The 15,607-nt window shown below is 31.9% G+C and overlaps 1 protein-coding gene across 2 annotated transcripts in view; it reads left to right on the top strand.

Moving 5' to 3' along the window:
- The window catches only part of LOC115879145 (glycine-rich protein DOT1-like), a 32,264-nt gene that overhangs the window by 2,681 nt on the left and 13,976 nt on the right, over positions 1-15,607 (top strand). For both annotated transcript variants that reach the window (XM_030895816.1, XM_030895817.1), the window contains exon 2: positions 13,665-13,797. In XM_030895816.1, coding sequence (XP_030751676.1) covers positions 13,665-13,797 — 133 coding nt within the window. The remainder of the gene's footprint in view (positions 1-13,664; positions 13,798-15,607) is intronic.

Here is a 15,607-nt window from a genome sequence, read left to right as displayed (position 1 = left end):
ACAATTGAGATATAATTAAAAATACGATTTGAGCATCTATTAAACGGCCAGGACAAGACACTAAAAACGATCAAATAATATAGATAGACGATCAAATCTATTTATCCAAGGCACCTTGATTAAAAATTAGTGTTTTTAACACAGCCGTGCACACAGATTGAAATTTAAAATACATCTTTTTAAGCGAGAACGTCAAAAGTTTACATATGGTATGTCATTCTATTCAGAGTGCTGAGTGTCATTTTTTATAAAATAAAGCACAAAACATCCCCCTTTAGAACTTTTTCTTTAATGGCCATAAGCGGGAGTAAAAGCCCAACCGCCCGAACAAACACTAGAGGCGCCACCGGTCATCAAATGGTGTAAAAATTGCGAAAATTTAATCATCTAATTTTGACACAAGGAGTCGCGCTTAACTTTTTCAATTTTAATTCAATATTCATTGTTTTCAAACTATATTATTAGACTTTGTTTTATTTTGTGAATGTATAAATGTTTTCTTAGTATAAAGTTGCATTATAGTAATTTAAATTACATTACATACATATTTAAGATTCAAATATTATGACATATATGTCAGTTGCCGTCTAAAATGTCATCTTGATAACAAAAAGTTGTTTATTGTCAAAAGTAGTTAAAATCATGTTAAAATATTAAAATTTACAAGTTATAATTAGATATTTTATATTATTTCAACAACAAACACATAATAGTACAGCGTAATGTTGATATGCAGGTCCAGAACAAAAAGTGCCGTTATATTTTTCAGTTTTCGTTGTCAGCCGCGGAAGTTTCAGTGATTTTAGTGTTGTCGGATATTTTTATTTGTAAAATAGAAATATTGCGTTTGGATTGCAAAACTAAAAGTGGAAGTTTTATTGCAATGTAAGTAAGCGTTTGTCCATTTTATATTTTACTTTTTTCATACCTACGACAAATATACATATATTGAAATTTTATAATTCGTTTTATTTAAAAAATGTTAGAAAACAAGCTTGTAATCCTGTAATTGACATAATTGTTATGTAATATATTCCATTTAAATGTAATATATTACTTTACAATTAAAAAAATGTAAATTTAAAAAACATATTAAAAATATATAAATAACAAACACGAGAGGCGCTTTATTATTTACTTTCATTTCTTAACATGACAGACGAAGTTCTAAAGGGGGATGTTTTGTGAAATAAAGTAAAAAATAACGAGGGTGCCGTTTAAAAATCAAAAGTTGTAGTCATTTCCGGCGAAACAGGTAGTGACCAAAACAAGTAAATATGTCAATCTCAATCAATCCTAATGTATGTCTAAAGGGAAATTAAAATAACTTTGGTTTCACATCATAATACGACCACCAGCAAATTCCATAAGACGACGCATGGTGTCATTGATGACGTGCACCGAAAGTTGTTTTAATTTCCCAAATCTAAACAAATGTCTTATCATAGTCCATGAACTATGAAAATTGAAAAAACAAGTTGAAAAATTAAACAAGTGGTCTTTACGTTCTGATAAATAACACAACACTCGAAATAGAAGAAAATAGGTATACATTGAAACAAGAAGTGACCGAAAATAATTGAATACGTCAATCAATCCTGATCCAAATATAATAAAGTACTCCAAACATACTAACGTAAAGAATCTCGTTTTTTATCCGAAAAAATAAAGTTATAGGGGTGAGTCATTTTTGAGAAATAGCTGGTATATGAAATATATTGTTTGATATTAAGATTTTTATATTATGGTGTTGTTGCGTTACCAATATCTACATATGAGCCTTGTTTATAAATTCATATACAAGGATATGAGCAATACTTTAGTTTATATTTAATTGGGTTAGAAAAGCTTCTTTTATTTTTCGTTTAGAGGCTATTGGGTTTTTCATTATAATATTTTAATTTTTAAATAATACATACTTCTTTGTGAACACATAAAAGTAGACTTTAACAATGAAATAATTATTATAATGAAAGAAATTATAATTGCAATTTAGTATTGGATCGGCAGATGTGTAGATAATAATATTATACGGTCAAATATAAACGGCGTCAGAGATGGCTTGGAAATGAGGACAGCGGCGGATACAGAGGGGGGCGCATGAGGCTCCGCCCTCCCCTAAAATCTGTAAATTGGGTTAACCATTAAGCTTTTGGGTTAAAAATGGCGCCCTAAAAGGCATTTTCTATATTACTTTTGATTTGGCCCTCCTAAAATAAATTCCTGTATACGCCCCTAAATGAAGATAACTCTCATTTTATATGTTAAATTTATAAGGGATTCACCCGGCAGTACCGCAACTATAAAAATATTTTTCCAGAAATTGCAAACCACAAATCCATCATCAAGGCTTATTTTTAATATGTTAAAGTCACACATTGTAACAGACGCACATACATCTGAAACTTTTATTCGGTTTGATGCACCTGGGATTATTCCTAACGACACGTAACGAACAACAAGGATATTTTTACATAATTTATTAATTAGTAGTTCAGCCCTGTAGCAGTGAAATATGACAATGAAACGGGAATTAAACGTATACACGTGTACGTTAACGCAGCCATTTTTTTTCTTCTAGTTTCGAAGGTATCACGGCTAAATTAATTTTCTTCTAGCAATTTTATCGCGGAAATCTGCTTCAACGAGTATCCAAATTAACGGCGGGTATTACCGCCTGGTCGGTGTTATTTCGCTTAATTTTGAATGAATTTACTCGCGTTTGTCATCGGATCGTCGTCCGAAATAATCGACCTGAAAAGGTCAATCTTGTCTTATGGTCTAGTGAAAATCATTTTTTGTGTAGATCCTGATTTTTGTAAAGGCTGAAACTCATTTAGTTATTATTATAATAATTTCCAACTTAAGGTTGATTCTCATTAAACCTTCCATATCAGCTCGCTTCCGTTTCCCTTCCGTTTATATAAAATATTATATCATGTAAATGAATATATAGGACAATGCCCACTATCCGTTCCGCTTCCCTTCCGTTCCATATCCTTCCCTTCCATACATTATTTTGGCGGACTGAAGCGTATCGGAAACAGCGTTGTCAAGTTCTTACATTTGTACCAGCTCTGTTAAAATTTTTTTGATATTTATTTATACTTTCACATCTTAATTATTAAATCTATTACCTTTTTCAAAAGATACAAATTTTTAAAATAAAACTTTCGTAATGATATAAATTGTACAATAAAAAATATGGAACTGATACAGAACGCAAGCTTACGTATAGCGTCAATTAAACGGTTATGGAATGGATATTGAATGGAAAAGGTATAGTGAGAATAATCAACCTTTATTCACCCATTTCCAATTATGGTGTAGCCTACCTTTCATATTTAGAACCTGTAATTTAGCTTACCTACCCTGTAATTTAGCTTATTAGATAGGGTGAGTTTCCTACTATGTTCTCTATGGGTATCTCGGAAACTACTGGAGATAGAGAGTCGGTTAAACGAGGAAATAATTGCAGTTTTGTGGGTTCATAAATATGCACCTTTCAGATTTTTGAAAAAGTTCATAGCTTACTAGATATTTCGAAAAAAAAATTTTGGCTATTTTAAAAATGTGTCCCTAATTCCATTATAATCTATTTTACACAAAATGTTTTCAAATAAAACTTGTAGATAATCACATCCCTAATGAGTTTGTGTTCTTCGATTATTTCTAAAGCCTGTCTTTTTTGACATATGACACAAACATATGTTTTTTTAAATGGAAACCATAGTTGGCCATGACTTCATAAAAAGCTTAATATAGTTTATAATATAATATAATAATAGACTGTTTCTAGGTAATTATATTATATTATATATAATATAATAATAATTATAATACGTTTTTTTTCAAAAAATTACTGAGTTATAGCCAAGAGTTATAGCCAATTCTTATCTTTCTTGACTAATATCACTTAGTTGGCATGGTGTTCTTTTTTGTTATGATTTATAACTTATAAGAAGACAATTTATTTTATTAAACGGCTCTTTACAATTTACTTTACACAAAATAAAATTTAAAAAATAATATCACTACATATACACAATACACATAAGTTAATTTAGAAAATGTTAAAAAAAATCCGCCATTATTTGAGTACATAATCTTTTTAAAACTGAATTTCTAGCTTTCTCACAGAACGACCGGTCGACTTAATTGAACTTCTCCTGTACCCCCTCTCTTAATTCATAAGCTCTTTTGTAAACCTTGTTGTTAACTACACCGCATAAAAAAATCTAAAATGGATAGGTCAGGTGATCGAGGAGGCCCATGCAATTGGTCCACCTCTTTCTATCCCTGAGTCTACAAATGTGCCAATAATTTTTAATATTTCTTTCATTGTGGGGTGGGGTGGGGGGGAGGGGGTGATGGCGTGTCGTAATGAAAGTCATGTTGGAAACACTCTATTAATGCGCGAGTATATAAATTTAACTTTTCTAACATGTCTTTAAAACCGTTCTCTAAAAAACGTAAGTAACGTTCACTGGTTAACGTATCCCCGAAACTGTATGGCCAAGAAAATTTGAACCAATAATCCTACACGCTTTTCTTTATTTGAAAAATTCATATTTACAATTTTTGTTTATTTTAATTTGCAAAGTTTGGATGTGACAGTTTCGCATTTCTGAAAACAACGACTATTGCACATGTTTCCATGGCTAACTAAGTAAAATTAGTCAAGAAAGATAAGAATTGTCTATAACTCTCTATAATTTTTGAAAAAAAACATATTATAGCTTATGTCGCTGAAAAGCTTAAGAAGGCTTCATAAAAAGCTTAAGAAAATGGAGCTTTTTATGAAGTCATGGCCAACTATGGTTTCCATTTAAAAAACATATGTTTGTGTCATATGCCAAAAATGACAGGCTTTAGAACAAATCGAACCAACCAAACCAAACCAAACTCATTAGGAATGTGATGATCTACAACTTCTATCTGAAAACTTTTTGTCTAAAATAGATTATAATGGAATTACCGACAATTTTTAAAATAGCCAAAATTGTTTTTTTTTCTCGAAATATCTAGTATATTTATGACCTTGAGAAAAGCTATGAGAAAAGCTCATGAAAGAAAACGCCTTGCGTGACCATTTTCTTTATGTGTGTCGAATACTCGTCAGCGAGTAACGGCTGTATGTATTTATGACCTTACAAAATGGCAATTCTTTAGTAGTTTCCGAGATACCCATAGAGAAGATCGAAGGAAACTCCCCTGCATACTTTTGTGGGTCTAAGTTATCCCTGCTAATTTCCTAGTATTGTGGTTCTATCTTAGGTTTGGTCTTCTGGGTCTCTTAATTCTGTGCAGGGCCTATTTATCATCTGGTCGGGCCCTAAGGCCCAAGCAAAAATTCGGGCCCTCTTTTCCAATAAAATTCAAGAAATTATGAATAATTTACAACCTTTAACGGGCCCCCCAGACCTTCTAGTTAATTATTTTATGCCCCAGACCACTGGGCCCAAGGCTCGGGCCTTATGGGCCTTATGGTAAAATAGGCCCTGATTCTGTGGATACCATGCTGTAGTTTTTGTTGTCTATCTATTGTCCGTCCTTCTTGCCAGATGTTCTGCTCATTGCCACTTGAGGGATTTGACTCTGTGAATTATAAATGATAACTGTGAAGATACTGTGGAAAAAATGTCTTTCTGTGTTATTCTTGTTTTTTATTCCCAGTATATTTCGATTTCGTTCTATTGAGAGTTGTGTATTAGCTGTTAGCTGTGGTATTAGTATGCCTACGTGTATTAATTAATATCTGTGTATCTGTTTTTTTTTGCTTTAGAACACGAGGAGCCATAAAATACGTTAAGCCACTATTTTTTATCTCTATTTCAGTGGCGAGTAATATCCAAGCATTTCCAGATTTTCAAGTGCTTAGTATATTGAATTTAGTCTAGGTATTTAATTTTCTTATATAATACCAAAGGTTCCAATCTCGGTTCCAATTTAAACTGTATTTTTAAATAAGTTTGAAGTGATATTTTTAGAAATTATCATTCTGTGACGCTTCCCGAACACTCTTCCAAGGTAATTATTAAAATGACCCCTTTATTTTTTACAAAGAGTCAATTCCTTTGCAAGGAGACTAATTTATAGATAATAATAATTGGCCATGATCATAAATCATGGAAACTAATGTTTTTTTCTTCTTAATTTTTATTTTTAGATGGAGGGGAGTTGGATAATGCCACGTTAGAGGAGGAGGACATGGAATTGGATACACTCTCAGGCTATAGCTTTCCAGAGACGAACAGTGTCAAGGGAGTTGAACTGAGTGACTTGGAAACGGAGATGCAATACTCGGAGATTGAAGATGAAGACGATATGCCCCTCGCAGAAATTAGTACAAAACTTTTTTATTCCAAGTCAAAAAAGCCAGTTTGACTTGCTTTGTTTGTTTATTGGTTTTGTTTTTACAATTTTTTTATGGATAATAATTGTTTTTATTTTGTTTTATTGAATAAATGCTAAGTTTAGTTACAACAGATTTATTTTATAACAAAAAGCCTTTACCATTTTTTAAATCGAAAGTATTATACCTTTTGGTATAATAAGGTATAAAACTTGGTATAAAACTAGTAAAAGTTAAATACCAGATTCTGCCAACCCTAGCTATGCCTCCAACGTCATTTGTCAACAGTGTCTGTAAGGAACATTCAAACGTTCAATACATGTGTGTTTGATCTCAGTAATTACATCTTTTAATGATCAGTAATTACATTTTTTAGTAATATTATCACTATATTTTTAAAGGAAATCACTAAAAACTAGAGACTTCAGGGTGTTTTATGATTTAAATGCAGTTAGTTGTATACTTAGTCTAAATTGACAGAAAAAAAAACGTGGGGTACGCGTGTATCCCACTTGTTCTTTGGTCGAGTATTATAACGGTTTATTAAACAAAGACGACTTATTTATTCTGAAAGACAACTGAATTTTTAAACAACATGATATATTTTTCCATGATTTCTGGCCTAGATTTTGACCTAAGTTCTTTTCAGCTGCTCTAAAGGTAATTTTATATGTACTTAAATTCTCAATTTATATATTTCGTTTATTTTATCATTATACTTATTTGTAATATAAATCGTTAAAAATAGGACAATGAATTAGTTCTACTAATTATAAACCAGGGAACAATCTTGACATTGTGTATTTATTTTCTCACCAATTTGGCACCTTAGTTAAAGCGTAAACTTTTTCAAATATTTGTTTACATCTACAAACTGAATAGAAAATTATTATAGTTAAAATGATGATGTATTAAAGAATACTAGACACAATGACAAACATTATGAACAATGAAAAGATTTGAACTATTTTTCTATAAAAGTATTTTTCATCTACTGGGTGTTGCATCGTCGAGCGGGACATAGGAAATCCTATGTAAATTTTAATGGGGTCAATTATTGGCTTCCCAAATTATTTTAGAGAATAATTCTATTTAGGTTTATTGAAGAGCACTAAAACCCACATTCAAAAGATTAACTTTAGATATTTTTGATTAGCCCGTTTACGAGTTATCGCCGATTTCTTTTTAAATATGTCTCCTTTCTTATGGCCCTGTATTTACTTATGAGCACTAGTCAAAGTAAAAGATAACTGTCAAGTGAAGTTGTCATTTCAGAAATTTATCTATTTAGTGCTTTATTATTATTATTAAAAACTCATACCTACATCTAAAATATTAGCCATGAATTACACTACCGAAGAAAAAGTATTGATGATTAAATGGTATTATCAAGGAAATAGTTATCAAAAGGTGTCGGACATGTTTACTACTTTGTATCCGAATAGACCGATACATGGAAAATCTACAATCGCAAGGAATATCCAGAGATTTGAGACCCTAATAAATAACTGCAGATGTGAAGCAAGGCAGGAACAAAGAGAAGATGCAAGAAATGATACCGACTTGGAAGTTTTATTGTGCGCGAAGAGAACGATGGAAAGATCAGCACAAGGAAACTTGAGGATGAAATAGGAATAGATCGCACTACAGCGTTTCGAATTTTGAAACGACATAAATAGTATTCCTTCAAATATGAAAAGCACCAAGAGCTACGAGATGGGGACGAAATACGGCGGCAGGCGTTTTGTTTTGATATGATGGAAAGAGCAAACACGGATAGGGAATTTTTAAAAAACATATGTTTCCTTGACGAATGCACGTTTACCTTAAATAATGAACCCAATGTTCGAAATTATCGATATTGGAACAAAGAAAACCAACACAAGTTTGTCGAAACAAGGACGCAATATCCACAGACAGTAAATGTTTGGGCAGGGATATTCGGACACAATATTATCGGGCCATTATTTCTTACGCAAAATTTAAATGCAGAATATTATTTTTTGGAACTACTCGAAAATCATATTTTACAGTACGTTTGTCCGTTCTGTAGCTGCGGGGTATCCATGAGAGGGAAAACGATATTTTCTCGATGTTTTTCGTAAAAAATTAGATGACGCGCCCCATCAATAAAAATTCGACAAATTTGCAAGTAGTCAATAAAGTGAGTGGGCGGAGCGATTTGCGGTGACGCACTCGTAAAACCGACGTATAAAATATATTGCTGTTTATTTAAATGTTTTTTGCCCGCATTTCTTTCATAGACACAGATCCAGCAGATGTACTGTACCTGCTTTACATGATGCCGCTAGGGAAAATCAGGAAGTTTGGTACCAAATGGATGGCTGCCCGGCACATAGTACCCTAGCTGTTCGGGAATATTTAGACAATAGTTTTAACGGAAACGTTATTCGCCTAAATCATACAGTAAATTGGCCAACAAGGTCTCCTGATATTTCGCCAAATGATTTTTTTTCTCTTCTTCTTCTTGCGGTGCCATGCCTGTCTTCAGGCGTTGGCGATCTCCATGACTATTTCGTGGAAGAGTTCTCTATCTTCTGCTGCATGAAACAGCCTATCCATCCCCAGACCGATCCAGTTCTCTGGGGCCAGTTAAAAAACAGGATATACAAGGATAAAAAAAAAACAAATTTAGACGAGTTAAAAAATGCTATTTCTGCCGAATGCAATAGAATTTCAGTTTACCAACTACCGAATGTAAGAAGAGAATTTTATGATCGCCTGGGTTATTGTCTAGCAGTCGATGGAGGAATATTTGATCATCTTCTTAAATCCTAAAGTTCTAACAATTTAATGGTACCTAAATTAATAAGTTACTGAATATTGTAATAATACTATAATTAACCTTGTAATTGATTACTTTATTTTACTTTAATTCATATTAATTTGTATTTATAAATACATCTTTAAGATTTCCGATGTAGGAATGAGTTTTCAATAATAATAAAGCACTAAATAGGAAAATTTCTGAAATGACAACTTCATTTGACAGTTATCTTTTACCTTGACTGGTGCTCATAAGTAAATACAGGGCCATAAGAAAGGAGGAAATATTTAAAAAGAAATCGGCGATAACTCGTAAACGAGCTAATCAAAAATATCTAAAGTTATTCTTTTGAATGTGGGTTTTAGTGCTCTTCAATAAACCTAAATAGAATTATTCTTTAAAATAATTAGGGAAGCCAATAATTGACCCCATTAAAATTTACATGGGATTTCCTATGTCCCGTCCGACGATGCAACACCCGGTATAAGATATAGTATATTTTTTGAATTCAATATTTTAGATACTTGTTATCTGTTTTCTTTAGTAGTTTTATTTGTTATTAATGTTTTTTTTTCTTGTTGTTAGAGATGTTTAATATATCGAGATTACGTTAGAGCAACTTCTGACTTTCTTTAATCTTGTTATTGGACATATCGATTTTACGTTCAATTGTCCATACTATTTGTGATTATTTTTTTTTCCTTATTAGTTTCATTAAATGATAGAAATAATAGAGTTAGAGGACTTAATTTGAATGAAATATCCATAAATCATTATGATTTTCTCACGATTATATTTAACTATTATTCTAACATTCTAACCTTATATCCCTCTTCAATTAATATTAATAAATCAATTTTTTCTCATAGATGTTTATTTTCGTCTATTTAATAATCATCATAATATAATATTTTAAGCCCTCATTTATAAACATTTAAAATAAGGACACAATTTGATCAGTTTTAGGCCAGTTATGCTGTTTGTGGCGTTTATACCGGGTGCGTCTCAAAATTGGCTCACCCCCTATAACTTTTTTATTTTTTCAGATAAAGAACGAGATTTGGTATGTTAGTATATGACATAAATTAGGATTGATTGACGTATTCAATTGTTTTTGGTGACTTCGTGTTTCGCCGGAAATAACTACAACTTTTGATTTTTAAATGGCACCCTCGGTATATTTTTACTTTATTCGGTAGAAAATAACATTCTGAATAGAATGACATATCATATCTCGACTTTTGGCATTCTCGCTTAATAAAAAATCGTATTTTAAATTTCAATCAAGAGTGTCATCCATGGCTATGTTAAAAACGCTGATTTTTAATCAAGGAGCCTTGGAAAAATAGATTTGATCGTCTAACCTTTTTAATGTCTTGTCCTGGCCGGTTAAAAGATGCCCAAATCGTATTTATAATCATATTTCAATTTTTTTCAAATGGGACGACGGTGGCTCATTAACATATTTGGAAAAAGCATTTTTTACGAATAATTTGATACCACACACGTGGTATTTAGAGTCAAATTTTCGTTATGAACCGCATGTTATAATTTCAAATTAACCATATGCGAAAATGTCAAAAGTTGACATATGATATCAGGGGCGGATCGTGAATTTGTGGGGCCCTGGGCTGAAACTACTTAGTGGCCTACATAAGTCCCCAACTAATAGCCATATCAAAAAACTGTTTCTATAATGATATATTATTATTCTTCTTCTTTACGTGCCGTCTCTTTCGTGGAGGTTGGCGATCACATTGGCAAAATCTTCACGATTCTCGGCTTTCCTTATGAGTTCTTCAAAAGTTAGGTGAGTCCAGTTTCTGATGTTTCTCAACCAAGTTAGTTTCTTCCTGCCGAGACCTCTCTTTCCTTCAATCTTACCCTTAACTATCAATTGTAAGACGTGGTATTTTTCATTTCTCAATATATGCCCTAAGTATGATGTTTTTCTTATTTTTATTATATTGAGCAATTCTCTTTTTCTGCCTATTCTGCTGTAGACTTCGGTATTTGTGATATGTGGATTTAAGTAACATAAATGTTACTTAAATCTACGCAAGTATTAGTTGTACAAAAGGCGACCTTATTGCTGTGGTAGCAATCTCTTCCAGGCAAACTTTGGGTGAGAGAGAAACCGAAATAGTGATATTTTATAAGAATATAAAAAAAACAATAAAACAATTTTATTTATTTACTTATTATGAATTAGTAAAAGAAATTGATAGGTTGTAGTCACAGAAATTGACAGTTATTTGGTCATCACATTCCAAGTCTTTTGTTAGATCACAATTTATGGAAAGAAGTGATAAATTATTTAGTCGATGGTTCGACATTGTTGTCCTATATTTATTTTCTACATAGGACATCTTGGAGAAGGAGCGTTCTGCTTCACAGCTAGTGATTGGCAATGTTAAAAAAATCTTTAAAATGGTATAGCAGTTAGGGAACACGTTAATAAGTTTATTTTCATACATGAGCATAAAAATGTCACTGCAAGAGGTGTAAGACTCAGACATAGATTGGAGTAAGTACGATTTTAATTGAATGCACTCATTCACTAAATGCTCGTCTACGTCATCGGGATAGTAATCAATAATATGACGTGCAATTTCCAAATCTATGTTTTCGATATTTTTGTCTTGCAAATCCATTAAAAATTTGAATTTTTTGCTATATGTCTCATAGACTTGTCTCCTTTTATTTAAATCCATAATCAGCTTATCCAACGCAACTTTTAACGTGTCTCTTTAAATCTTTCTGCGCCGTATACTGAGAATTCACTATCATTCACTATGTAGACTTATCTGAAAATTTTGGGATAATGCGTCTCTTGTTTATGTAATTGTAGTCTATTATTACACTAGTACTTAATTTTTTAGCTTTTTCGTAGTATTCCTGTAACATTTGATCTGATTGATGTCGTATGTTGCTCACAAAGTCTTTTAAAGAAACAATTAACTTGTTGCCTTCACAAATGTCTAAACCAGGGCTCTGTATTTTTTTATTAACTAAATGAAATCTCTCCAAAACTTCTTCCCAAAAGATAATAAAAATTGCATTCTCGAGTTTCGCCATTTTATTGAATAAATTTCGTGCCTCTTTCCGGAAGTCAACTTTCTCAACCTCATTTTCGCTGAAACTCTTGAAAATTTTCATAATGTCATCATAATTATTTTTTAAGGCTTTGACAGCATCATAGTGGCAAGGCCATCTTGTCTGGCTTTAACTTTTTAACCTGAATTTTAATTTTATTTCACGATTCAACAGTTCCCACCTATGGGTCTATTGTTTTTAGTGGGGCCTGGGGGCCCCTTGTAACCTCGGGGCCCTGGGCTGCAGCCCAAACAGCCCGTAGGTAGATCCGGCCCTGTATGATATGTCATTCTATTCAGAATGTCATTTTCTATCGAATAAAGTAAAAAAATACCGAGAACAAGTGAATACGTCAATCATTCCTAACTTATGTCATATACTAACATACCAAATCTCGTTTTTGTAATTGAGAAAATAAAAACGATATAGAAGTGAGCCACTTTTGAGACGCACCGGGTATACTTTAATATTTCTTCCTATTTTCTGGAATTTATCAATGCAAATATCATTAGGTAGGTGTATTACTAAAAAACTCACGTCTATCCAATTAGTTGCAAGATATCCCAATGTAAAACCAATAATAGTTAAATATAACGTTATGTCAAAATGCACAAATTAAAGATTAAAACAAAAACTATAAAACAGGATTATTAAATTTTTAAAAGTTAAGAAATTAGATGAAATGACTAGTTTCGAAAAACTCTTATTTCCATCTTCGAGTCTTATTCGTTCAAAGTTAAAGCAAATCAAAAATCAAAAATAAATTCATGTTTAGTGACAAAAAAATTAAGCATAAAAATAGTGTTAAAACATAACTAATGCAGAATGAAAATGAGAAGTACATATTTAGTGTTTCATTCAAGATTCATATCACTATGTAACATATCAAAAAATGTTCTTAAACATTAAAATGTCACAAAGATTAAAAAAAAAATATTTTAAACAAGCCGATATTAAACAAAATGAAATATTTTAAATAACTAAGCCTAAACATATTTTTTAATCACCGAACACATATAGGAGTTAGCATATACGTAGGTATAGCATATAATAAATGTAATTTAAAAATATAATAATGCTTATGTTTATCTTCTATTATATCTTTGAATTAAATCACTGAATCCTTGTAAAAAATGCACATCCTGTATTTATTACGTGTAAGTGTTCTAAGATTCTTCTCTGACCTTATGGATGTAAATAAACAAACAAGCTCTGCACCAACGAACGACTAATACTAATTAATATAATGAAAGAGAATAATGGTCTTATTTTTTACGCATTAAATCTATTTTTATTTTAATCACTTAGCGTAACATTGTTTGCGTTAATTTTATTACCTTACGTTATTGTTTATAAACAATATGTGTATTCTTTGAAATGATCTTGAACATGTATTATTATTAAAATTATGTATATTATTTCCAGTGCTTTCTGTATATCGTTTTGATATTGCAAGTTTTGCCGCTGTATGGATATAGTGAGAACAGTAAATTTTTGGGCAATGACGCAGCAATGGAAGAGAAAACTTTAGGAAAAAGAAGAAGGCCTGCCAGCCAAGGTAAATGACACTTAGGGGAAACTGGGGCGTAATATCAAGTCATATCTATTTTGGCCAAGAAGAATGTAGTAGACGATTTAAGTTTTTAGCAATATTATAAATAATACATCGCAAGAAAATACCGTATGATCGAAAAAAACGGCGTCCAGTTTTCTTGAAAATGACGATCGATGGCATTCCCCATATAATCTTACATATAAAATAACAGCAACCTTCAATTCATAGCCATCGCTGACGCCGCTTTTATTTTCGGCCATATTGTATAAGTAATACAGCTTTTGTACAAATTTTATAAATAAATATTTCGGTAAGAAATTAATTTCTTTGTTCACACTCTGATTCACCAGAAATGACATCTTCTGATTTTTAAATGGCACCCTGTATATTTTTTTACTTTATTCGATAGAAAATAACACTATGCATCATATGTTAACTTTTGACATTTTCTCTTAAAAAACTGTAATTTAAATTTCAATCTAGGGTGCCATGGTTGTGTTAAAAACACTATTTTTGAATCAAGGAGGCTTGGAAAATAGATTTGATCGTATTCTCATCTATCTATCGTCTAGTATTTGGAAAAAGCATTTTTTCACGCATATTTTTTTAATAATTGTACCACATAGGTACTAGGTTTCAAATGAACCGCATGTTACAATTTCAAATAAACCATATGCGAAAATGTTAAAAGTTAACATACACACATGGCCAAAATTATTGCATATATCGTTTAAAAATATACGGAAAGGAATTTAAAGAATCTTTTTTATACATAACTTTGATAATCGGTAATAAACATTTTTTTGTTAAAATGGATATGGTAAACAATGTTTATCGTTCAGACCCAATATTATTACAAATTCTTGCACATTTCGATTTGTGGTCTCTTGGGTTTGTAGGAGTTAACCAAAGCGATGTTTCGCGAATATTACAATAATTCAGGGAGACAAACGAGGTTACACACCGGCCTGGAAGAGGTAGAAAGAGAGTTACTACTGCTGTCCAAGACCGTCAAATATCCCTAATTGCACGACGCAATCCCCTGCTTTCTAGTACTGCTATTAAAAATGACTTAGCTCGCATTGAAGGAGTAAATATTTCAAGAAAAACCATAGCAGAAGACTCCATGACAGAGGATTACATTTAAGGAGGCCTCTACGTGTTCCGAAGCTTAATTTACAGCTCAAAATTACGCGACTACAATTGACTGAGAAATGGACCTAATTGGAATTTCATCATGTTTAGTGATGAAACAAGAATAGGCTTAGTGTCAGACTCGCGACGAACTTTGGTCTGGAGAGCATCTGGAAGACGAATTTAAAAATATAATAATGCTTATGTTTATCTTCTATTATATCTTTGAATTAAATCACTGAATCCTTGTAAAAAATGCACATCCTGTATTTATTACGTGTAAGTGTTCTAAGATTCTTCTCTGACCTTATGGATGTAAATAAACAAACAAGCTCTGCACCAACGAACGACTAATACTAATAGACAAACGAGGTTACACACCGGCCTGGAAGAGGTAGAAAGAGAGTTACTACTGCTGTCCAAGACCGTCAAATATCCCTAATTGCACGACGCAATCCCCTGCTTTCTAGTACTGCTATTAAAAATGACTTAGCTCGCATTGAAGGAGTAAATATTTCAAGAAAAAACCATAGCAGAAGACTCCATGACAGAGGATTACATTTAAGGAGGCCTCTACGTGTTCCGAAGCTTAATTTACAGCTCAAAATTACGCGACTACAATTGACTGAGAAATGGACCTAATTGGAATTTCATCATGTTTAGTGATGAAACAAGAATA

Source organism: Sitophilus oryzae, unplaced genomic scaffold (genome assembly GCF_002938485.1).
Source record: "Sitophilus oryzae breed Bouriz unplaced genomic scaffold, Soryzae_2.0 scaffold_1576_pilon_pilon, whole genome shotgun sequence".
Classification (NCBI taxonomy): domain Eukaryota; kingdom Metazoa; phylum Arthropoda; class Insecta; order Coleoptera; family Curculionidae; genus Sitophilus; species Sitophilus oryzae.
The sequence above is the reverse complement of the archived record's forward strand: the minus strand, read 5'-3'. Positions and strand labels throughout refer to the sequence as shown.